Source organism: Anabrus simplex, chromosome X (assembly GCF_040414725.1).
Source record: "Anabrus simplex isolate iqAnaSimp1 chromosome X, ASM4041472v1, whole genome shotgun sequence".
Classification (NCBI taxonomy): domain Eukaryota; kingdom Metazoa; phylum Arthropoda; class Insecta; order Orthoptera; family Tettigoniidae; genus Anabrus; species Anabrus simplex.
In genome coordinates this window covers 115,206,575-115,230,928 of record NC_090279.1, presented here as the reverse complement: position 1 = coordinate 115,230,928, position 24,354 = coordinate 115,206,575, and the positions used below count along the sequence as shown (strand labels likewise).

At 40.4% G+C, this 24,354-nt stretch overlaps 1 protein-coding gene across 10 annotated transcripts in view; it reads right to left on the bottom strand.

Moving 5' to 3' along the window:
- LOC137503221 (sex-lethal homolog) overlaps positions 1-3,543 on the bottom strand; it is a 183,243-nt gene extending 179,700 nt beyond the window's left edge. For 8 of the 10 annotated variants that reach the window (XM_068230752.1, XM_068230759.1, XM_068230750.1 and 5 more), the window contains exons 1-2: positions 3,454-3,543; positions 2,455-2,671 (exon numbers count right to left, since the gene is read on the bottom strand). In XM_068230752.1, coding sequence (XP_068086853.1) covers positions 2,455-2,671; positions 3,454-3,524 — 288 coding nt within the window. In that variant the 5' untranslated portion in view covers positions 3,525-3,543. Of the gene's footprint in view, positions 1-2,454; positions 2,672-3,239; positions 3,290-3,453 lie in introns of those variants that run through there. The other 2 variants (XM_068230756.1, XM_068230755.1) reach the window with 2 other exon arrangements.
- Positions 3,544-24,354: the final 20,811 nt, after the last annotated feature.

The following is a 24,354-nucleotide window of genomic DNA, read 5'->3' as shown; positions in this document are numbered from 1 at the left end:
CCATGTATATTAAGGTTTATTGTGCGTTTCTCTTCTTTTTAAGAATGAATCCCACTGCTAGTCCAAGAAACACAACTGCTGTTTGCCTTTCCTCCATGTTAAAACAAAAGGCTATCAAACCTTGCCAAATCTTGTCAAACCTTCAGCAATGTTCAACAATCTTTGACAAGATTTGAAACCTTTTCTTGTGAAGTATTGAACTGAAAGAAAAAGATTGATGGTGTACAACAGCCACATTACTTACAAACTTATGTGGCTGAAAATCTAAACCATTCCACTCTTTATATTAGAATGTTGTTGATGGCATATTATATATCATATATGGCTCTCGCCTCAGAAAACACAGATCTGCAGAAAGTGAAGGACCTCTTTACCGAGTAGGAAGAGGAGAATAAATTGCAAATAAATGAAAGAAAGACAGAATTTGTAGCTTTTAGAAAAGGAGGCAGACTACACACAAGAGAAGCTATAACTTGCAAAGGACAAGTGTTGACACCAAAGAACCATTTTAAGTGGCTGATTTTTTTTTTTTGATTCATTTCATATGAGAAAAATTATCACTAGCTGATATAAGGAAGAATATCCCGATGTTATGAAAGTAAGTCTAACCATTCATAAGGGCGTTAATAGGGAGATATCTTTCGAGGCTGCAGTGGTGCACCAGCATTCCATTTATTGTTACAAAAGAAGATTGTTCCTTCAGTGATACGGCGTTGACAGGCACATCAACAATTAATCAATTTTATTTTCATTAATACTGTGATATTTTCTTGTGCATATTTTACTATGATCCATTATGGGACTACTAATACACAACGACTTCTTAAATCATCTTTTCTTCGACACAAGTGCAGTTTTGATATCTTTTAGGTGTCATTAATCTTGTGACCTACTATTTTTTGTTCAAATCCATTTGACCATTTATCATATGTCTAATATGTGGGCTTTTAATGTGTACGCTAGTGTATTTTGTGTGTTTGTATTTGTAGCCATAACTCACGAGGCTTTCGTTTAAGACGTCACTATGTCCTAATTCTAATTTTATGATTAATAGATGAGGATGACCGCTATGTACTGTCTGATTAGGTGGATAATAAAACTAAATTTTTTACTGGGCGAGTTGGCCGTGCAGTTAGGGGCCCACAGCTGTGAGCTTGCATCCGGGAGATAGTGGATTCGAACCCCACTGTCGGCAGCCCTGAAGATGGTTTTCCATAGTTTGCCATTTTCACACCAGGCAAATGCTGAGGCTGTACCTGAATTAAGGCCACGGCCGCTTCCTTCCCAGTCCTAGCCTTTTCCTATCCTATCGCATCGCCATAAGACCTACCTGTGTCAGTGCGACGTAAAGCAAATAGCAAAAAAAAACTAAATCTTTTGTAAAAAGTTGTATCCATCAATACGGGCCCGACCATGAAATTTACTGCTTTTATTCAAATGACTCCATGATGGAGAGAAATTGGACGGATCCACACCAGGACTTCCGACAACAAGAATGGCTATACACAGGTTTTATCATGAATTATGTGCGACCACACAATATACAGTGAAAGACAATTGCATGTGTACCCTATGCAGTGAAAGATATTGCATCCAAAGATGCATGAAAAGAACCAAAACTTTGACTAAATATAGCAAAAAATCTTAAATGACTACGGAACATATATGAATGCTAGAACTAGTGTAAAATTCCTGGTAGAATTTAATGTATGTATGTACATAACTGGCTATTGGCCAGACCCTAAAACAGAATTATAGTTTCCAACAATCAGGTTTGATTGAAAAACCTCCATTAGTAAGTTTATAAATGAACAACCCTCAACTTCAATATTACAAATTATTGAAAATCAGCTTAAGGTGATACGACCGAAAATTCCTCGTTTCTTATCTAAAACAGTTAAGAATGGTGAAAATGAATACTGCATAGTTTGCAGGCTCCTCAACCTGGGTGTCAATTGGACTTGATCAACAATTTGCATGCACTTTCAAATTATCATACCTGATGTACTTTGCAAACCCTGCTTAAAATGGTAGTTTATATGGACGTGAACTAACATGTCCAGACTGAGGTGATTTGGGCATGTAATGAAGATGGAGCTAACAAGGACAGCATAGGTTAACTTGGGAGCGACATGTGACAGGGAAACGGATGGTGGGAAGACCAAGAACCCACTGGATGGACATTGCAGATCGGGGAAGGACACTGAAGGACGTCATTAAAAAGAGAACGTATCTCAAAAAGACAGAATGGAAGAGGCTTGCCAACAGTACCCGGGAAAATGGAACTGTAAAATGATGATGATGATGATGAACTAGTATTCAAATATCTCATGTTGGAAGCACAAAGTTCCAATGCGCAATCTACAGACTGTGCTACCTAACCAACATCATAATTTTCATTAAAGGATTTAACAACACATAAAATAATTCAATAAGAAGTATGGAAAATCATACCTTGAAATCCTTCATAACCCGGCAGCTCTCGACAGGCCCAATAGTAACAAACATGCTGTAGAGTTCCTTCTCAGTCATGTTCTGCGGTAGGTAGTTGATGATCAGATTTGTTTTCATGTCGTTATCATTTCGTTTCTGGACTTGAAAGTCCGCCATTGGTCTGTTGTTTTGTTGATAGTTTCTTGCTGAATTATGGGATGGACCCTGGCCCACCCAACTATGAGGGGAATATACAAAAATAAAAACAAACTATTGCCTTCGCCGGGCAACATATTTTGGTTAAAAAAAATAAAAAATAATATATCCAGTTCCTGTCTGAAGGAAAATAAAAATGGAATAAGGAAATGATCAAACATCTGTAAACAGACTTTCAATAATCAATATTATTAAAGTCTGTTACATACAAAGTAAAACTAGCCTAAAATGACAAAACCCAAAACAAACAAAACAGAACGAAATTAATATACATATACAGGAAGCAATCAACAGTGAAGCAATAAAAGAACAAAATATAGCAAATCAGCTCAACAGATATGACTCTTTATTTCATGAATTGTGCAAATTATAGAATCGCGCATCGGCCTTGAGACCAATGCGACGACTGCCTGAATTCTCCCTTGTATGCAACCAGGCAGGGAGCACATATAAGCAAGAAAAAATTTGGCGCTCAATCAGCACTTTATTGATACTTATTTTCAAACAACATTAAGCTTATAATAATACCATTCTGATGCTACATAATTATCAAAATGAACCATTAACAAATAAAATATGCGGCTACAAACCTTCAAACAGCTCTTACCTGACACCAAACAATGCAGTAGTAAATGCTACATTAGCCAAATCAAGATACGCGTTTTATCGATGCTGTTTCACGGATGCTTTAATAAAATACTCAATAAATGCAGTGACTGATATCATAACAATAAACTCTTAATCATTTTATATGTTTTTCAACTTCACAGAAAAAGGAACATATTATATTTGCATTTTACGTACCTTGTATCTTGGTTAACGTAGTGGAGAGTCCGAGGGTAGCCGTCCATTTTGGATATTGCAAACTGCCGCATTGCGATTTTTGGTTGTTTATTTTTTAGATTCTGACATTTTCGAAATAGCCCAGATCAGCGGCAAATACAAAATTATAATTATACAGTTCTCTGAATATAAGCCTACGTGCAAAACGCATTCACGTTCAAAAGGAGCAAAATCATTTCGTGAAAGTTGATGTTCCAGCTTTGCTCCAATCCGGAAAAAACATTCCTTTACAAGCCGGTCGCACGTCGACTCCTTTTAATACCAAAGCATAAAGCAAAGCCATCTCCATACAGGCCATGAAGGCCCTTGGAGGAAGGGAAGGTAAAGGCTTCCATTATTAAGTGACGTTAAGTCGGCGTTTAGTGGGATAGAATGGAAGAAACCTGGTACTCATTTTTAGCTCAGGCTGAGTGAACCTCACGGCCATGTGGCACCCCAGAAGTAGACTTCGCTGTGATTGTGGCCAACCTTCAGTAATAGAGAAGGCACTACAAGAAGAAGAAAAGTTTCGACTCCTTGACGGAGAATCGAATCCTTAAAGGTGAACCTAATATGCATTTACTGCCTCAGCTAGGCAGCCCCTTGTTCTTATACCAAGAGGAACAAAAGTAATCATACCCACTTACTGAACGTAACATTTTAAAAAACATTGCAATCGGTATCGGAGATGATGTATCCATCCCCGACATTACAATTCTTGACTAAGAGCAGACTTTGCAAAAAAAAAAAAGAAGGAAGCATGTTCTTCTGTGACCATCTAAGTTTATGGAAAAAGTTTGTCTACAAGTTATTTGTTTATTATCTCTTATAACATATAAAGGCTGGGGAGGAGGGGGAAATCATTTGATAGGAGTTCTTAAATAGTGAAATCCATTGAAGGGAATTCTTCCTATGTAACAAGAAACAGGAGGACAATCTTTTAGCATATTGTTTCGACCTCTTAGGACCACAGTTAACACCTGCCAGCTTCTATGGACCTGATACTCTTTCATCTTCAAGTGAGGTTGGATAGAATAGACAAAAATGAGGAGCCTGGGATAAGTAAGTGGAATCAGTGCCAGGACTTAGCTAAGGGTCCTGTGATCACCAACCCACGCTCCCCAGTTCTTGAGCCCTCGGAGCCCCTTTTAGTTGCCTCTTACGACAGGCAGGGGATACCGTGGGTGTTATTCTACTGCCCTCACCCACAGGGAGGAAGGATGGAAAAGAGCTAGGATAGGGAAGATAGCAGCTGTGGCCTTCATTAAGGTACAGCCCCAACATTTGTCTGGTGTGAAAATGCAAAATCACAGAAAGCGATCTTTAGGGCTGCTGACAGTGGGTTTTGATCCCACCAACTCCGAAATGTAAGCTCACAGCTGCGCAACCCAAACCCCACAGCCAACTTGCTCAGTGTGTTAAAATTAACGAAACATTAAGTTAACCTAACATATATAATAATGGAAAGCCTAAAGCTAAGTTGCTGGAAATGACTATATATACAACATGTTGCTACATTAATTCGTGCTACAATATTATTGTATTGAATAGGTGGAACATCTTTCTCTTTTTAGCATTGTAATTATTAGTTCAATACAGATCAGTGATGAAGTTTTTAACTTTAAATGGCTATATAGTTATACATATCAATTTGTGCTCGGGATGCTAAGCACAGTCTCTCATAGGCCGATCATATTGTATCGTACACTCTTTCGATATTAAAGAAACTGAGGAGAAGAATGTTATCTGCCAATGTATTACTCAGTGCTTCATTCATCAGTTAATAGAATTTTGAAAGAATTGCAGGGGTATCTAAGAGAACAAAGTAAAAGTCGTTACTTCCTATTCCATGTGTGTTTAGTGGGGTTGTCTTGGGAGCGTCTAAAGTGAATAGCGTTACATCCTCTGCTCGCCTTACAGCACAGGACTTGATCACATTTTCAGTTAATCCATTATACAAGTGCAAAATCCTTTTAGAATTTTGTACCTTTAGAATACTAAATTCACATCCACGGTATCTCTGCCTGTCATAGGAGGTGACAAAAAGAGCAACAAGGGTTAGTGACCACAGGACCCTAGCTGAGTCTGGCATTGCTACAACTCACTTTCATTTTTCCTCTTTGACATCTATGGGCAATTCCTCTAATACTTAATAACTGATTCTTTGAAGGATTAGATTTTGTCTATTTTCATTCCCGATTACTGTTAAGAGTATAGTTGCCTTGTTATAGAGTATTCTTTTTGCTAGCTGCTTTACGCCGCACCGACACAGATAGGTCTTATGGGGACGATGGGACAGGAAAGGCCTAGGAATGGGAAGGAAGCGGACGTGACCTTAATTAAGGTACAGCCCCAGCATTTTCCTGGTGTGAAAATGGGAAACCAAGGAAAACCATCTTCAGGGCTGCTGACAGTGGGGTTCGAACCCACTATCTCCCGGATGCAAGCTCACAGCTGCACGCTCCTAACCGCATGACCAACTCACCCAGTAAACGGGGTATGTTAGGGATGAAGCTGTATGCATAATCAGGCTTTGGTGGTGGGGTCTTGTGAGGAGAATGGAGGATGATGGGTTACCTTCAAGAATAATAGACTCCACCATGGAGGATAAGAGAAAAAGGGGGAACCAAGAAAACTATGGTTCGACCCATCTTCTAATGATTTAAAGATGAGAAATATAGTGGTCAGGTCAGGTACATCGGCGGCTGTTACCAAACCTGACAAACTAAGGGAGAACCAATGGCTATGGGCAGAGGAGTTCACCCTTATGGGGCTTGTTGAAGGCTTTATGTAGGAAATGACACACAAATTCAACAGGAAGCTGCTGCCTTGCAGATGTGACAGGGGACTGCTAAAGGCTAAGGGAGATAACCCTGTCAGAAAATTTTCCGTAACATTAGGCCTAGCAGGTCAGTTGGAGAGTAATTGCAATCGCTTTCAAGACAAATACGAGCCTTGGATCGAAGAACTCAGGACAACAGCTACAGGTGTGTATGATGACTTACAGCCTGAAGCTTCACCGGCTACGAAACCCAAATCAAGACCTAGTTGGTGGATTGGAACCTTGAATATTCTAACACTCATCATCATCATCATCATCATCATCGTTGACCAACTCCAGTTTCCCAGGTGTGGTATACAAGACCCTTCCATTTTGTTTGGTCCATGAACCATTCTTCGTTCACAATTCGCTCCCAATCCTGAACTCTCTCCTCTACATCCTTCTTCACTAAGTCTGTCCATTTTTCTCTGGCTCTGCCCACTGGTCTCTTTCCCCTTATTTCCCTTTCCTACTCCTTTCTTGTAGACCTGTTGGCACTCATTCTTTTCACATGACCAAACCACTTCAAGTCTTGCCTTTTGGATCTTCTGGAGTAAGGAATCTTCTAGTCCTACATCTTCTCTGACATTTTCATTCCTGATTTTATCCCTCCTGGTCTTCTGGATCGTTGTGCGTAGGAACTTCATTTCTGCTGCTTGGAGTTTCGAGTTGTCCTTTCTTACATAACATTAACTTCATGGTCCGTATCGCACTTCAATAGATTCACAACTGAGTATTTATTTTCCACTTAGTCGATACAATGATTGCCTAAGGCAATTTAATGGTTAAAAGTGGTACATGTTTCGTATATTATCAACATCTTCAGCCACATAACAATGTTTAGATGAAAAATACATAAATTGACAAAGTAATGCTTTAGAGGAAGTGTCCTTAAAATTAACATAAGATTGACAACATTAAAACAAACAAAAATCTCAAGAGAAAATATATAAATTATTTCTACAATTGAAAACAGTCGTCAAGGAAACACTTGTACAATATTCCATAGAGAATGTGTCCTAATGAATATTCTTTTCCTAATAATTCATGAAAAAAAGGTCAATTTATAAATTAAAAATATACAATTTATAAGTAATTGTCAAAATGAAGAAATCCAGTTATCACAATGTGGCTCTTATTATTAATGCAGATGAAAATATTACTAATTCCTAGTTGTCAATTCTGATTAAACCTGCTTTCCTTTGGAACAGTAACTCCTGTCATTCTTTCACAGTCTTGTGTCTGGTGTAATATTGATGATACGTTCTTCCTTGCTCTTGCACCTGAGGAGGTGGAGGAGCGGGGGATATAGGTGTGTCAAGAACCTCCTTGCTGTCACCTATAGCTTCAACTGAGGAGGAATAAGTTGTAGGGCTATCTGTAGGTGGAGAAATTCCAATTCTTTTTTCGTGATCTTTCTCAAGCATTTACAAATATACTAGAATTTGATAATATAATGGATTTTTATATTCTACAGCCTCATTAAGGTTATCATTTTTCTTTACAAGTTGGTCTAGATGAATGTATAGATCTTCATATGTGTTCATTAAGCTGCCCTTTTTAAATTTTTTTATGATGGTCAGGTCTTGTTCTAAGTTGTGGCAGTCATGTGTGATCCCTTAGTCGAGAATCTTCTTTGTTTTTCAGCATTCACATGTTCTAAATATCTTGCTTTAAAATTGCGGCCGGATTGTCCTATGTATGTATTCTTGGACTCAAAGCATGTGAGTTTATATGTTCGTGAATCAAAAAATTTATCTTTTTCTGAGAGATTTATTGTATCATGGTTGAAAATACTATGTTTCATGTTGTTATTGGTGGAAAATGCAATTTTGAAATTTTTTTTTTCTTAAATAAATTTGTTATTACGTGTATGTTTGGATTATTAAATGTGAACTTGATGTATTTCTCAGTTTTACTAGGTTTGATTGCTAATTTAGATTGTTGCTTCTCCGAAAATTTATTAATAATTTTATCAAACATGTTATTGTTGAAACCATTCAAGAGGGCTTGTTGTCGGATCACTGAATTTTCTGGATGTAGTAACAACGAGAAAAGAAAAAGGATTTTCTTTCAAAATACACAGAAAATCCACTTTCACACTGACCACTATCAAGAACAACTCGTTACACCCTGAGGTACAGAAAAGATCAGCATATTATTGTTACATTAACAGAGCGTTTAGTATTCCTTTATCCAAATCTGAAAGAAATAAAGAACTGTTGTTTATCCGACATAGTATCTTCAACCATGATACAATAAATCTCTCGGAAAAAGGTAAATTTTTTGATTCGCGAATATATAAACTCACATGCTTTGAGTGCAAGAATACATACATAGGACAATTCGGCCGCAATTTTAAAGTAAGATATTTAGAACATGTGAATGCTGAAAAACATAGAAGATTCTCGGCTATGGGATCACACATGACTGCCACAGGTCATAAATTTACCAACTTAGAACAAGACCTGACCATCATAAAAAAATTAAAAAAGGGCAGCTTAATGAATACATATGAAAATCTATACATTCATCTAGACCAACTTGTAAAGAAAAATGATAACCTTAATGAGGCTGTAGAATATAAAAATCCATTATATTATCAAATTTGAAAATGCTTAAGAAAGATCACGAAAAAAGAATTGGAATTTCTCCACCTACAGATAGCCTACAACTTATTCCTTCTCAGTTGAAGTTATAGGTGACAGCAAGGAGATTCTTGACACACCTATATCTCCCGCTCCTCCACCCTCTCAGGTGCAAGAGCAAGGAAGAACGCATCATCAATATTACACCAGACACAAGACTGTGAAAGAATGACAGAAGTTACTGTTCCAAAGGAAAGCAGGCTTAATAAGAATTGACAACTAGGAATTAGTAATATTTTCATCTGCATTATTAATACGAGCCACATTGTGATAACTGGATTTCTTCATTTCGACAATTACTTATAAATTGTATAATTTTTAATTTATAAATTGACCTTCTTTTCATGAATTATTAGGAAAAGAATATTCATTAGGACATATTCTCTATGGAATATTGTACAAGTGTTTCCTTGACGACTGCTTTCAATTGAAAAATTAATTTATATATTTTCTCTTGAGATTTTTGTTTGTTTTAATGTTGTCAATCTTATGTTAATTTTAAGGACACTTCTTCTAAAGCATTACTTTGTCAATTTATGTATTTTTCATCTAAACAGTGTTATGTGGTTGAAGATGTTGATAATATACAAAACATGTACCACTTTTAACCATTAAATTGCCTTACGCAATCATTGTATCGACTAGGTGGAAAATAAATACGTAGTTGTGAATCTATTGTCCTTTCTTGTTAATGTAGTGGTTTCCAAGCTGTATGTGAGGATAGGGGTGTAGTATGATTTATACAGTGTCATCTTGGTTTTGAGTAGTACTTCTAACACTGACAAATAAAACTGAAGAAATGGTTGATATGATGGAAAGGAGGAAAATTCTTATCATGGGATGAGTGAAACCAAATAGAAGACAACAGGAATAAGACACCTCCATCTAAACTATAAACTATACTGGTCTTAAAATAACTTGGAGTCAAGAAATGGAGTGGGCTTTATACTTCATAAAGATATTAATGTTTGTAGCCAGATTGAATTTGTCAGTAACAGAATAATTAAAGTGTCAGTAAATTGGAATGGAGACAAATATCATATAATCCAGGTGTATGCTCCACAATTAGGATGTTTAAATGAAGAAAAAAGAAGAAGTCTTCCTGTCCAACTTGGAAGAACATATGGGGTGTCAAAATTTGGTAGTAATGGGAGATTTTAATGCTCAGGTTGGATCAGACCGACTGTGCAATGAATCCTCCCAGGGTCCTCATGGAATGGGGAATAGGACGACAGAGATCTTCTAGATCTTTGTATGAGGAATAATATGGTTGTAGGTAACACTTGGTTCAAGAAGAGGGACACGCATAAGATCACAAGATATAGTTGGGACAATCAATATGGAACTGTGATTGATTATATACTCGCCGACCAAGAAGTTTGTAAGATTGTAAATTATGTCAAAGTAGTTCTTAGATTATAATATGGATGGAGACCAAAGGCTGTTGGTTGCAGACATCACAAAAAGAAGACCTCCTAAAGTCTACAACAAAAGAACACCAGAAATAAAATCTTGGAGACTTTCTGAACCAAATGTGAAGGAAATATTTTGAGAAAATGTTCAGAAGATGTTACCAAACGAAGATCTAAGGTTTGCAAATGAGGAATGGGATAACCTGAGGAGAGTATTGGTAAAGGTAGCTGAGAGAGTATATGGAAGGCAGAGGCAAATAAGAAAATCCAAAGAAACAGCATGGTAGAATGAGGATGTAAAAGCTGCTGTCAAAGCTAGAAATGGTGCAAGAAGAGCTTTGTACTGTGCCAGAGTACGAGGAAATCCAAGTGAAATTGAGGATAAACTATCATTGTACAGAGAAAAAAGATTACAGGTCAAAAGAATAGCTGACACTGAGAAACGGAAATGCAAAGAAGATCTTGCCAATAGAATAGGGCAAGTCAAACACAAGAAGCTCCTGTATAGCATTGTTAAAACAAAAGAAATGATAATAGTACTATCAACACAGTAAAGCTTCCAAAGAGAGAGGTAACTAGTAATGAAAATGAAATATTACAGGAGTTCAGTAGGTATTTCAATCACTTACTGAACTGTAATACAACTGAGGACACATAAGATGAACCCTAAACCCTATAAATTGTAATGTAGAAAGTTTGACCTGGCTGGAAGTGGAGACAGCAATATGTAAAATGAAAAATAACAAGTCTGCAGGATTGGATAAGTTCAGTGCGGACATTATCAAAGCACTTGAAGAACCTGGGATACAAAGGTTGTATAGAGTGCTAAATAAAATTTGGGAAGAAAATGAAATCCCCAGTGAATGGAGGCAAGGAGTGATCATTCCACTATTTAAGGAAGGTGACTGAGAGAAGTGTAACAACTATAGAGCGTAACTCTTCTATCTCATGGGTTAAAACTATATGACACCATCCTGGAGAGCAAAATCAGAAAATTTGTTGAACCTAAACTTGAGGAAGAATAACACGGATTTAGAGCAAACAGATTAATGCCAGATCTCTTTTTCTTTTTTTTTTTTTTTTTTGGACAAGAATGCTCTTTGAAAAATACTGGGATAAGAATAGAATGGCTATACTTGTATTCTTGGATACTGAAAAGGCATACGATCATGTACCATGTAAGCACATATTGGAATGTCTGAGACGCAGAGAAGTGCCAGATGAGATTATAGCTTGAGTAAAACAACTATATCGAGAGACGAAGAGCTATGTGCAAATTCAAGAAGGCAGGTCAAGCTGTTTTGAAACCAAGAGCAGAGTCCAACGAGGAAGTTGTCTATCACCACTTCTCTTCATTACTATAATGGATGAGGATATAAAAGTGGTGAAAATGAAGGATCAGATGACAAATGCACTTGTATTTGCTAATGATGTTATGCTATGGGGTGAGACAGAAGCAGAAGTTCAAGCTAAACTAGATCTTTGGCAAAATGAATTTGAAAGAATGGGAATGATCATCAGCCACACTAAAACCATTAGTTTAGTGATGAGTCGAAATCCTGAAGCAGTCCACTTGCGAGTGCAGAATGAAGATAGACATTATCAATAACTTCAAATACTTAGGGAGCTTTGTTTCTTCTGACAACACCATAAACCAAGAAATAGACAATAGAATAAAAGCTGCATCAAAATTCTGCCACTCTGTTTTTCAATTACTTTGGGATGACTCGTTTCCCAAGCTTGCATGCTCACACTGTACAATCATATCTTGTACCAATTCTATCATACGGACTGGAAGCAGCAACGTTGACTAGGTCTGCACAAAGTTGCCTACAGACCACTGAAATGAAGTTCCTTCAGTCATGTCTCCAAAACACAAGGAGAGACAAGGAATGAATGAATTCAGCAACAACTTGGATTGGACAGGAGCCTGTTGGAAACCTTAGAATTAGTCAGATTACAATGGTATTGTCATATGAGAAGGATGGCTCCAATTAGGAGCCAAACGTGGTGTAAATTGGCAGCAAAAGGTAGAGCATCAGCCGTGGATGGACAGGATAAACTGGAAGAGGCTCATAAACACCCACACCCGACTTGCTGGAGCAGAAAATCGATGCTGATGATGATGATTATAACAAGTGTGACATGAATAATATATCTGAAGTTTCATCTGCCTGAATGGCTCCTTAGTATTTCCTGTACCATTGTCTCTCTATAGACTGCAAACATACAATCCAGTAATTCATTCTGAATTTTTTGACACTAGAATTGAGAAGGTGATTCACTTAGCATGCTGTCTAATGCCACTAGTTCTGACACAGATCCAAGAATACCCCATGAATGTGTGAATTTTCACCTTCATTATGACCTCGAAGCAGTTGTCCATGTGTTTTACACTACTTAATACAGTTAATTATCCTGTTTAAAATGTGTCTGTTCTTATCTACAAGTTCATTGTGATGCTGAAAAGAAACATGGTAGACTTCACTTAACTGAGTCAAAATGTTTACAGAACCAAAAAGATTATATTTTATACATTGTTTTCAATATGTTTTTCTGAATTTTTGTGTTCTGTTTCTGATAGGTATTTAAGATCAGTTATGCCTGTCACGGTCCAGCTAGTTTCCCCACCAAACAATAAGCACACAAAACAGAAAAGCGGCTTCTTTTCTTCACACACAGTCAGCCACTTCTTCTTGTCAAACTAAGATAGAGGATGATTACCCAGTTGTACTTCCTCTTAAAACAAAAATCACCACCACCAAACCAAGATAATGCAAATATTCTTTTCTGATTCTTGCAACTCTAGGATAGTACGTGCCAAGTCTTTTTACTTCTAATATTTCTTCTAAATTTAATGATGAGAATGGAGATTTCACTAGAGTCTCTACCCTATTCATGATGACACAAGTTATTTATAATTTCACTACATACTGTTTACTATTTTAAACACTACATACTAAACTCTGTTATACAAAAACTATCCAGAACTTATGTTCTTCACTCTGCAAGTGCTAAAAGCGAACTGTAAACTAAAATTCGAAACATCGTCGCCATAAGACCTATCTGTGTCGGTGCGACGTAAAGCCCCTAGCAAAAAAAAAAAAAAAAAAAAAAAAAGTTCGAAACATGTTGAACGCTTCACTCTGTGAATGGTAATCGAAACATGTTTCATGAGGTTAGAAGAACATAAGTGAGTCTGCAATAAATAACATCACCATAACAGCCACCACTACAGCTTCATCTATAATGGTCTTTTTTATTATGGGCATGTCAAAGCAAGCCCCTAGCTTGTCATTGTAAAATGCTCAGGAACTTTCACTCCCTCAAAAGTTCACTGACCTAAACAGTTACCAATACTCACTGTAAGGACTGAGAGCGAATTAGCCCGTGTCAGGAGAAACGTACGAAACATGTAATACAATCATACTTTCATTTTCTCATATCATTAATTACTTCAGGACAGTGGTACTCAGATATAAATTTGATCTCATTAAAATAACTATCTAAAACATAAATAATAGATAGATAGATAAGAAATGGGTGAGCCCTGTTTTCGCAGAGCTCCACACGTAGGTCTATGAAGACCCTTTGTGCCCCTTGAACGGGTTTGCCTAGTCCAGACCTAGTGCTCCTATAAAGGATACCAGTGTCCGGATTTTGGCGTTCCTGATATCCTCCAGGCTCACAAAATGTGAGCCCAGGTATCGATGTCTAGTGCCTGCAAAAGCCTCGCACTGACATAACACATGCGCGGAGGTCTCCTCCTCCTTACCGCATCTTCTACACATCGGATCCTGGGTGATTTTCATGATGTGTAGGTGTCTCTGTAAGGTATTGTGGCCTGTTAACAGTCCAACTACCATTCTCATTCTGGTCCTATTCAAATTCATTAGGACCTTTTTATAGCTTTGACTAGGCCCTTTGATAAGTTCACGTGCCTGTCTTGCTATGGTTAACCTCTTCCAAATATCTAGGTGAGACTGGTTTATCCATTGGGATATTGCCAGTCTCACACTTCGGAGTGACACTCCCAGGAAGGGCTCTGGTCCTGTGAAGGAACCCATTGAGCCCTGTTTCGCTAGTTTGTCAGCTTCTTCATTTCCACTGATTCCTGTGTGCCCAGGAACCCATAATAAGGTAACTGAGCTAAGCTCACACAGCTGATCTAACATCCTTTGGCATTCCCAAACCAGTTTTGATGTTGTTTTAACTGCACATAGTGCTTTTAACGCTGCCTGGCTATCACTACATATAGTGATGTGTCTTCTGTGTCCAGGCATTTTCCATATATTTAAAGCACAGGCTAGTATTGCGTATACTTCAGCCTGGAAAACAGTAGCATATTTACCCATAGGAAGGGAGAGCCTTGTCTTAGGCCCCCAGACCCCGGCGCCTGTGCCCGCCTCCGTCCGCGAGCCATCTGTGTACCATGTACAGCCCCCAGACTTAAGACGGGCCCCAGCGTCCGCGGCCCACTCCTCCCTTGTGGGTATCACCACTGTGAATTTATAATTCAAATTAAAGCTAGGCTTCATCAGATCCCCGATCATCATTGTCATAGGGCAAGTCTGGTGAAGCCTTGTAAGAATAGAGGCATGACCTCTATTCGGGTTTTTGAAGGACCATCCTCCGAGTGACCAAAGGCGATAGGCACTCATTCCCGCTATTACCTTAACATATAAATGTAAGGGGGGAAAACCTAGGATGGCCTCCATTGCACATAATGGTGTCGTATCCAGTGCCCCTGTTATTCCTAGACACGCAAGTCTTTGGACACTGTTTAACTTGGTGCTCACAGTTTTACTCTCTGAGCCTGGCCACCAGACTATAGATGCATAGGTGATCGTGGGCCGTACAATGGAGATATAGAGCCACTGGACCACCCTAGGTCTTAGGCCCCAAGTCTTCCCGACGGCCCTGCGACAGGCCCACATAATCTTGCGAGCCTTATCCACCTTATGATCTATATGTTTCTTCCAACTCAGTCTTGCCTCAAGGATTACCCCTAGGTACTTAACCGAGGTTGTCTTAACTAATTTTTGTCCGAATAGGAAAGGCTCTGACAGTCCGTCTAGCCTCCTCCTCCTGGTAAATACCACGAGCTCCGTCTTATCGGGATTAACCGACAAGTCTGTCTCGTGACACCATCTTTCCACCCTACGTAGAGAGCTCTGTACGAGTTCGGAAACCGTACTGGGGAAATTTCCTACCGCCATCAGGCTTATGTCGTCTGCATAGCCTTGGGCGTATATTCCTCCAACATTTAACCTGGTAAGTAGTTCATCCACTACCAGACACCATAATGTTGGTGATAATACTCCTCCCTGTGGACACCCCCTGTCTATATTAGCTCTCAACATTACAGCGTTGAGAGTAAACAGAACTTGACGGCCCTGCAGTGAGGCCATAATCCATTTTATGAGCATACTGCTCACTCCTCTTCTCTCTAGACTACGTTCTATGGAGCCCAAAGATGTATAGTTAAAGGCCCCTTCTATATCTAGGAATACAACCATAGCAAGTTGTTGCTGATCCAAGGCACTCTCCAGCCTAGAAACCAGCTGGTGTAGTGCCGTCTCAACCGACTTCCCTGGTTGATATGCATGTTGATGAGAATGCAGGGGAAAGTCTCTTAATACTTTCTCCCTGATATGTCTATCCACCAGTCTTTCCAAGGTCTTAAGTAGAAAAGACGTTAGACTAATGGGTCTATAATCCTTAGGTCTAGTATATGAAGACCTTCCGGGTTTAGGTATAAATACCACCTTCGCCTGACGCCACAAGGAGTACACGTACCCCATAGTGAGACAGGCTCTAAAGATTCTGACCAGGTATGGTATAAGGACCCCCCCCGCCTCCTGAAGAAGCGCCGGGAAGATCCCATCCACACCTGGGCTTTTGTAAGGGGCAAAGGATTCTAATGCCCACTTAACCCTTCTTGGGGTAACAATCTCTGCGGCTTCCCTCCAGCCACTTTTATCGGGTCTGAAGGATCCGCTCGATTCTACCTCACTATTCGTGATTACCGAACCTGGAAAGTGGGCATCAAGCAGTAAGCTCAGGGTCTCCCCCTCTGTGGATGTGTATCCACCAGAAGGAGTCTCCAATGAGCCCAGCCTTGCCCTTCTATCCAAGGTTAAAATTTTATGAAGCCTTGCCGCTTCATGTTGACTTTCAATGGAGTCACAAAATTGTCTCCAAGATTTCCTAGAAGCCTTCTTGACTTCTGACTTGTACCTTCTTTGAGATTCTTTGTAAGAATCTAGGCTTTCTTGATCCTGAAGTTCCCTGTATTTATTCCAGAGCCTTCGTGTATTTCTCCTCAGGTGTTCAAGATAACTATTCCACTTGAAGCTTCCTGTTACTCTTTTTGCCTTAACAATAGGGCAGTTTAATTCATAAGAGGTAACCAGTGTCCGTGTGAGGAAACTCACACTGAGCTCCAGCTCCTCTTTGTTTTTAATTATATTTGAGGGTCCTCCCTCCAGTCCCCTCCTCACGTCCTCCCTAAAAGATATCCAATCGGTTCGTCTAGGGTTTCTGTAAGACGGGATCTCGATGGAGCCCTCTATATAAAACACAATGTGTCTATGATCTGACAAGGAAGGCTCCAGAGAGACCTTCCAGTCTTTAAATTCCTGCATGATTCCCATGGAACCCAGGGTAAGATCTATGATCCCTTCGCTCCTATTATTAATGAAGGTAGGGGTATCACCAATATTCATGATCTCAAGATCAGTTGTACATAGAAATTCTATGAGGTGCTCTCCCCTTCGGTTTGTATTTTTACTTCCCCAAATGCTATGATGAGCATTGGCATCACATCCTACTACGAGGTTTAATCCTTGTTTCCTACAGTATATCACCAGTCTCTTGAACTCCTCCGGCGGGGGTGGAGTTTCAGAGTCTCCTGGGAAATATGCAGAGCAGACAACCAAATCTTTTGGCTGTCCGCCCTCTTCATATCTCACTAGGACTGCTACCAGGTCTCTAGTAATGAAACCCGGTATAGCCCAAGCGTTATGATCCTTAACTAGTATACATGCTCTAGGCTTCTCCTCTGCTATTCCACTGAATAGAGTGAAACCTGCACAATTTAGTCCCATGATATGTCCCTGTCTAAGCCAGGGTTCTTGTATCAGGGCGACCGAAAACCCGCCTTTCTGGATACTTCTATTAAGTACCCTAGAGGCCGCTATACAATGTTGTATATTTGCTTGTATGAAAGTAATCATTCTTTACTTTCATAGAATACTTTACCTTATGCAGTCTCCGGAACTTGCAGCTCCGTCTCCCGCGATGGATCCTGGGGTTTGGCTGGCCCCGGTTCCTGTCCGGGCTCCAGCTCTTCGCCCCTGCTGGTCTCGGTTTTATCTGTGGTGGGGTTGGTCCTCTGCTTGTCACGCTTGCCCTCCACTAATGTGAAGGTAGCCACATGCACCCCGCAGAAGATCTTCTTCCCCACCACTTTCTCCACATCCCTGGAGTCCATGCTGACCACAAGGCGGACGCCTCTCTTCTCCTCCTTGCGGTCGTAGACCCTCCAGCTGGCGGGATTTAAGCCATGGTTCTGGCGTGCCATTCTTCCCAAAAGGACGTTATTGTCCTTTGGTTGTCCTGGTATCCAGACCATGACTCTCTTGTAGGAAAGGAGTTTGTCCATGCCCACAATTGTGAGCCTGGCTCCTTCCCACGGTTGTATATCTGTAACAAGGCTAGAAAGCCATGCTACAGTTTCATTGTTCTCCGCTATGATGACGGCCGCACCCCTTGACAGATAGCAGTCCAGGAACTGAGGCTTAATGGGCCCCTGCTCCGGAAGCTCGTCTATCAGATTGGTGATAGCCTCTTCCACAGCTTCCACCTGTTTCTCGGATAGCTGCTGGTCAGGATATCCCACAGGTACTATGGCCATCCTGATCCCAGCTTTAGCTATCCTGGCGTACTCCACTTTGGGTCTCTTGCGGGTCTGCCGATCTTCTTCTGGGGTTGCCCCCGACAGAAGTCGTTTCCCCGCTGGCATCTTAGTGGGTGGGGTCCTCTGTGCCCTAGAAGCAGAGCCCTTTTCAGGGTCCCGCCTCTTGTGCCCATTGGATCCCTCCACTGTTGTCGCTGTTGTGGTAGTAGAAGTCCCCTCAGCCCCAGGAGTTAGGCCTTCTTTGGCCTGCTCCCGGGCCTTTAAGGCCTTCTTGTACCTCCTCTTTTCAGCGCCAGAGCGCTGTTTCTTCTTCTTCTTCACCTGCAGATTGCCCACCTCTTGAGTGAGCCCTCTAACTGTTGAAGTCGTACTGTCCGAGGGTATCTCCGAAGAGTCCCCTTCGGTTGTTGTTGTGCTGGTATTTCTCTCGGAGGCCCCAGAAGAGCTCTCCGGTTTATGGGTGGCTACGGAACTCATGTAGGTCCCACGAGTAGCTAGGGAAATATATGTCCGCCCAGGCAGAGCCCCGCATACCTGGGTAAGGCTACTTACTTCGAGAGGTCGCCAAGTATCTCGAAGGCTCCGTTCAAGACACATCTCCCATGTGCCATGCACCCCATCGGCACGGGTCGCGTTACACCTTAGGGTTGGGCGGTGCTTTAGCTTCCTCCTCCTTGTATGCCGAATGGTTACCCAATAGGGCTCCATTCGGCATCGCAAGAAAGGAGCTACTAGTCCCCCTCACCGCGAAGAGGATCTTCAATTGAAGAGGGTAACCAAGGTTAGCCCCCTACAATTGTAGAAGCACACACGAGGGGGAACATAAATAATATAACATTTCTAAACTCGTATGTCCAAAAATCTGGTAGGGCTAAGTCCTTTTAGTGCTTCATGATGCACCACCCCTGGTCTTCCTTATTTATTTTATTTAACATATGGAATACAGACGTGCCAACCTTTGAAGTAGATTATAAGTAATCGCCCTCTGCCCCTGAGAAAAATTTTGAGTCAAATCCAAAGCATGCTCCTTTTGTATTGAATAGGTTGAATCTCTTTATCAATTATTTCAATTTTAAATGCTCCTTCCTTCTCGATAATGACACCGCTTTTGCCCTTTCCTCTAGCAATATATTCGAAAGTATATCATATTACACAATAATATTTGCATGAAACCTGTTAGTTCTGTGATAAAACATTTGTTGTAGCTTGTTTCTCATGCAGCAGCTGCTTTTCAATGTAGTTTTTCTTGATACATCCTTCCCACTGTGATGACATTTTCGTCTTCTGAAACATCAGCGATTCCAGTGCAGATGTGCTTAAAGTAGACCTCAATTCTTTCTCACTCTTTCTGTCAACTGTCAGGTACACTTAACACAGCAAACACAACATCACTGAAGGATTTATAGTGGAGAAGAGCAGCATCTGAGCTCATTCATTCACAATGAATTTCACAACGCTTATGGGTAGCAAAAGGAAGTCACAATCGAGTAAGTATCGTTGCCAACTCACAAGCATTGAAACGAGGACTGTTCAGGAGAAAGGCTTGAAAGGATAGAACATTTTTCCGTAGAAAATTATATTTTTTGTGATAATGTCAGCTTTTACGTAATGATTTCCCCTTTGATCATAATTCTTTAATCGTGAGGTGAAATCTGTAATAATTACAGACAATTCATAATAGTTGGCACCTCTGGGCATACATGGACAAAAAATAAAAAATGGTAATGCTATGTGCAAAAGAAGCTGTTGAATGGTACATGATCAGCACAAGTTCACAACTGCACATCTATTCCATTCAGTATGGGCAGAGAGGACATGTTTGACAGTTTGCTGCTACGACACTTCACAGTCGCAGCTGGGTGAGTTACGAAAGCAAAGCAAAGTAAGCAAGCTCATCTTCCGTGTTTTGTTAGAATCCTATTCACTGATGTCAAAGTTCAAGAAGTGAGGAAAACGTCATGAAATGCAATTGAGATAAAATTTCCTGTACCATTCTAGAACTGTTTCTGACCACTGAGTCTACGGGTAGAGCATTGGGTAGCTATTGAAGCACCTCATGAAGTACCACATAATTTACAGAAAATATTACACTTGCTTAACTTCAATGCAAAGCATTCCAGATGCTTTTCGTAGGGAAGTATTTGATCTAGCATCACATCAAAATACTTTGGATGGGGATTCTGGTGGAGCAGTGTGCTGTATCTGTGCCATCTTGTTTGTCTGGATGGAAACATGCAGATTCTGTCTTGTTTATGCTATTCTCCAATTGAGGAAGTAGGGTGCGATTTCACAAGCCCTTGGATAGGGTATTTTCAGCAGTCTTAATGTCTGGATGTTGTGTAGCAATAGCCTCTCCACTGTGCATCCTGGGCACCTTGGACAGGTCTACTCCGTCCCGTCCCGTCCCGTCCCGTCCCGTCCCGTCCCGTCCCGTCCCGTCCCGTCCCACTTTTTACAAACCTTCTCACTACAGACCGCCCAGCCCTCCACATTCAACCTGTCAGTCTCTGTGTTCACCTTGCCACAACTTATCATGTCTACTTTCACTCCATGCCAAATATTAAAGTACCCGGCAAGTTGGCTGACCAGTTAGGGGCGCACAGCTGTGAGCTTGCATCCAGGAGATAGTGGGTTTAAACCCCATGTCGGCAGCCCTGAACATGGTTTACCGTGGTTTTCCATTTTCACACCAGGCAAATGCTGGGGCTGTATCTTAATTAAGGCCATGGCCACTTTCTTTCCAATGCTAGCCCTTTCCTAACCCATTGTCACCATAAGACCTCCCTGTGTCGGTGCGACATAAAGCAAATTGTAAAAAATAAAAATATTTTAAAAAAAAGAAAAATTGAAGGTCACATTTCCACCAGTACCTATGTAAACAAACAGACCTCTTATCTGAGCCTTGTAAAACTGTTGTTCAACATGTGTTCCATCTGGGCATCAGATTAATTGATAGTTATTATCTCTGTAGCCATTACAATTTGGCATGGTTTTCTGTGATGTGAATATACTGTAGAATAGCAAGGATGCAGGGCCTTCTCAATGGAAGAAACACCATCTTGTAGGTTCCTAAAATCTATCACACCGCTACAGGAACATATTTTGCCAGTAAATGTGCAGCTAAGGAGAATGGGTGTAGATTGCAAAGGCAATGCAGGCAGTGATACGAAAAGGTGCGGCGCAAGACAATATGTTCTACTGCAGGACAGCCAGGCTTGTATCTTGAGCAACACTTTGAGGAATTCCACAAAAGACAGAAGTAATTGACTCCAAACTGTGCTGTACTTATCCGTGTTTGTTGCGGTGCACTATTAGGGGCTACTATAGTGACTATGTACATTGTTTACACAATAATAATAAGGGCTCTACTACACAGCATTTTTCTGAGAAATTTTCAAAACATATTTATCTGTTTTATAAAAGTTATTGAATATCTACAGTTGAACAAAACATTCTCTCTCTCATTCCACTTCATTACCTGTCATGACACATACACCACATTGAATGGCACCGGAGGCGAAAAGCTCATCAGTAGTGTCATGTCATAGCTCTTACGCACAGAAATAATTAAAATAATAAATTCAAATACATGAGGGCACAGAAATAAACTCTGTTAAGCAAAGAAAAAGCATTACGGTACCGCTGTAATCGTTACCAATATCCGAGCGACTGCTACTGCACTTGTGTATGTCCCTGCCAACCTTCTGTGGAGATTACTAAGAACATTAAGGTATTGCCTGGTTGGCCTGGTTAGATGCAGTACTCCACATCACCCTATCCTGGGTCAATCTCTTCATTGTTATAGTGCGTCTCTACCTTGGATTGCAGCTTAATGTGCATCCAATTTCCCTTTCCAATACAAATACAGTGCCACTAGCATTATCCTTATCTTTTTGTGCACTGCTGACAAGTATTTTTACATAATAAATATCAAAATAGGGGTGAGAAATATTATAATAGTACAACACCAACATTTTTAAGTCTCAAAGACTGTTCAAAAGGGTGACAAAACTGAAAGAAGGAAATCTCATACATAATTTCTTTACATACTATAAAATTCATAATGTTTCCATATTGTCACTGTAAAGCTGCAACACGTACAGTAGACCCTCCACAGCAAGACGTGGATAAACAAACTTAAGCCAGTGAGGATATATGTTCTTTCAATACCTTAACTTTTAACAACCTGGCTTGAGCATGATTTCATACAACATCCCACACAGCACAAGTCAAGATGCTCCAAACTCATAATATAGTATTATAATGTCTAAATCAAAATGATCCATTTTAAAAAGAGCCCAAGTTAGTGCCTTATTTTACAATCAACAAAAGACTTTTAGACAACAAGGACTTGATATATTAGCCTTCACATAATTTTACCCATTTTTCTTCAGAAAATATTATGTGCCCGGTTGGAATCCAGAAAGTGAGACTTTGTATGAAGAATATCAAACAACAGGCAGCCATGAAGTAGGTTCATAGCTTCTATGGTCATCAGACAAGAATAGGAGAGAAAAGTGGGAAGCAACAGTGAAAAACATGGACTTTGCAAAATCGAGTAGAAAAGCTTGGACTCTATTCAGGAAGTTGAAGCTGCTATCAAAATGCTGAAAACCAGTAAGGCTGCTGGCTCAGATAATATCTACAACAAATTCGATGATGATGCTTGTTGTTTTAAGGGGCCTTCGAAATATGGGTCCACGTAGCATAAAGTGGATCACTTCTCTTTTTACTTACATCCTTCAGACTAACAATCTTAACAAAGCAGTTCAAACGGTCAAAGGTGATCGCCTTTCTTAAACCTGGAAAGTTGGAGCAGAGACCTGAAAACTACCGCCCAATAGCACTTCTCAGTTGCATTTATAAACTCTTGGAACAAGTCCTCCTCACTAGGATAGCACCACTCACCCTCCAGAACAAGTTGGTTTCAGAAGAAATCGTAGCTGTACTGATCAAGTTTTATCTCTTACCACTCACATCGAGGCAGGCTTCCAAAAGAAGTTAAAATCAACACCTAACAAGTGCATATGATACTGTCTGGCGACATGGACTAATTCTTAAAGTGCTGGAAGTTCTTACCTGCTTGGAAATTGCAAATCTAATTTCCAACACGCTCTGTGAGAGAGAGTTTGTAGTATTCCTAGGTGATTCTAAAACTCACAAAAGAAAATTAAATAACGGTCTGCCACAGGGATCAGTACTGGCCCCAGTTCTCTTCAACCTCTACATCCATGACTTACCATCAACCACAGCTACCAAGTTCATCTATGCAGACAACATTGCACTGGTAGCTCAAAGCAGAAATCTTGAGGATGGAGAAGGCATTCTTTCAGCAGACTTGGTCAAAATGGCAACATTCTTCAAGTCTTGGCGTTTGATCCCAGATGCTTCTAATACCGAGGTTTCACATTTCCATCTCAGCAACCGACTCGCGAACTACGAGCGATCTGTTTTATTCCTTTGTGAAAAACTAAAATGCAACCCGTTCCCAAAATATCTAGGAGTCACACTGGACAGAACTCTGAGCTACAAAGAACATCTCACCAAGCTCTCTCACAAAATCGCTACAAGGAATTAAATCCTGCACAAGCTTTGTGGCAGTTCCTGGGGAGCCTCGGCTGACTGCTTACGATTAACGGGTCAGTCTTGTCTTGTCTACTCTGCAGCGGAATACTGTGCCCCAGTAAGGCTGGAAAGTGCACATGTGCATAAAGTGGATACTAAGCTGAATGATACCAAGCGCTGCATAACTGGTACTGTAAAGTCAACACCTCGCCACTGGTTACCCGTACATAGTCATATCCCACCACCCCACCTGAGGAGAAAGGAACCTCTACTGAGTGAAGCAAAGAAGATCTGGTCATCTCCCTCATTACCAGTACACCAGTAATTTTGTTACCCATCGCCACGACGACTTCGATGTAGGAGACCAGCATGTGTACTGGCTGACCGACACTTGAGGGATAATTTTAATCTAAACCAGAGCTGGTGGGATGAGTGGTCAATTTCAACATCTGGAACAAATGCTCATGATCTAAATCCAACACAGAAAATGAAGGACCGGGCGAGTTGGCCGTGCGC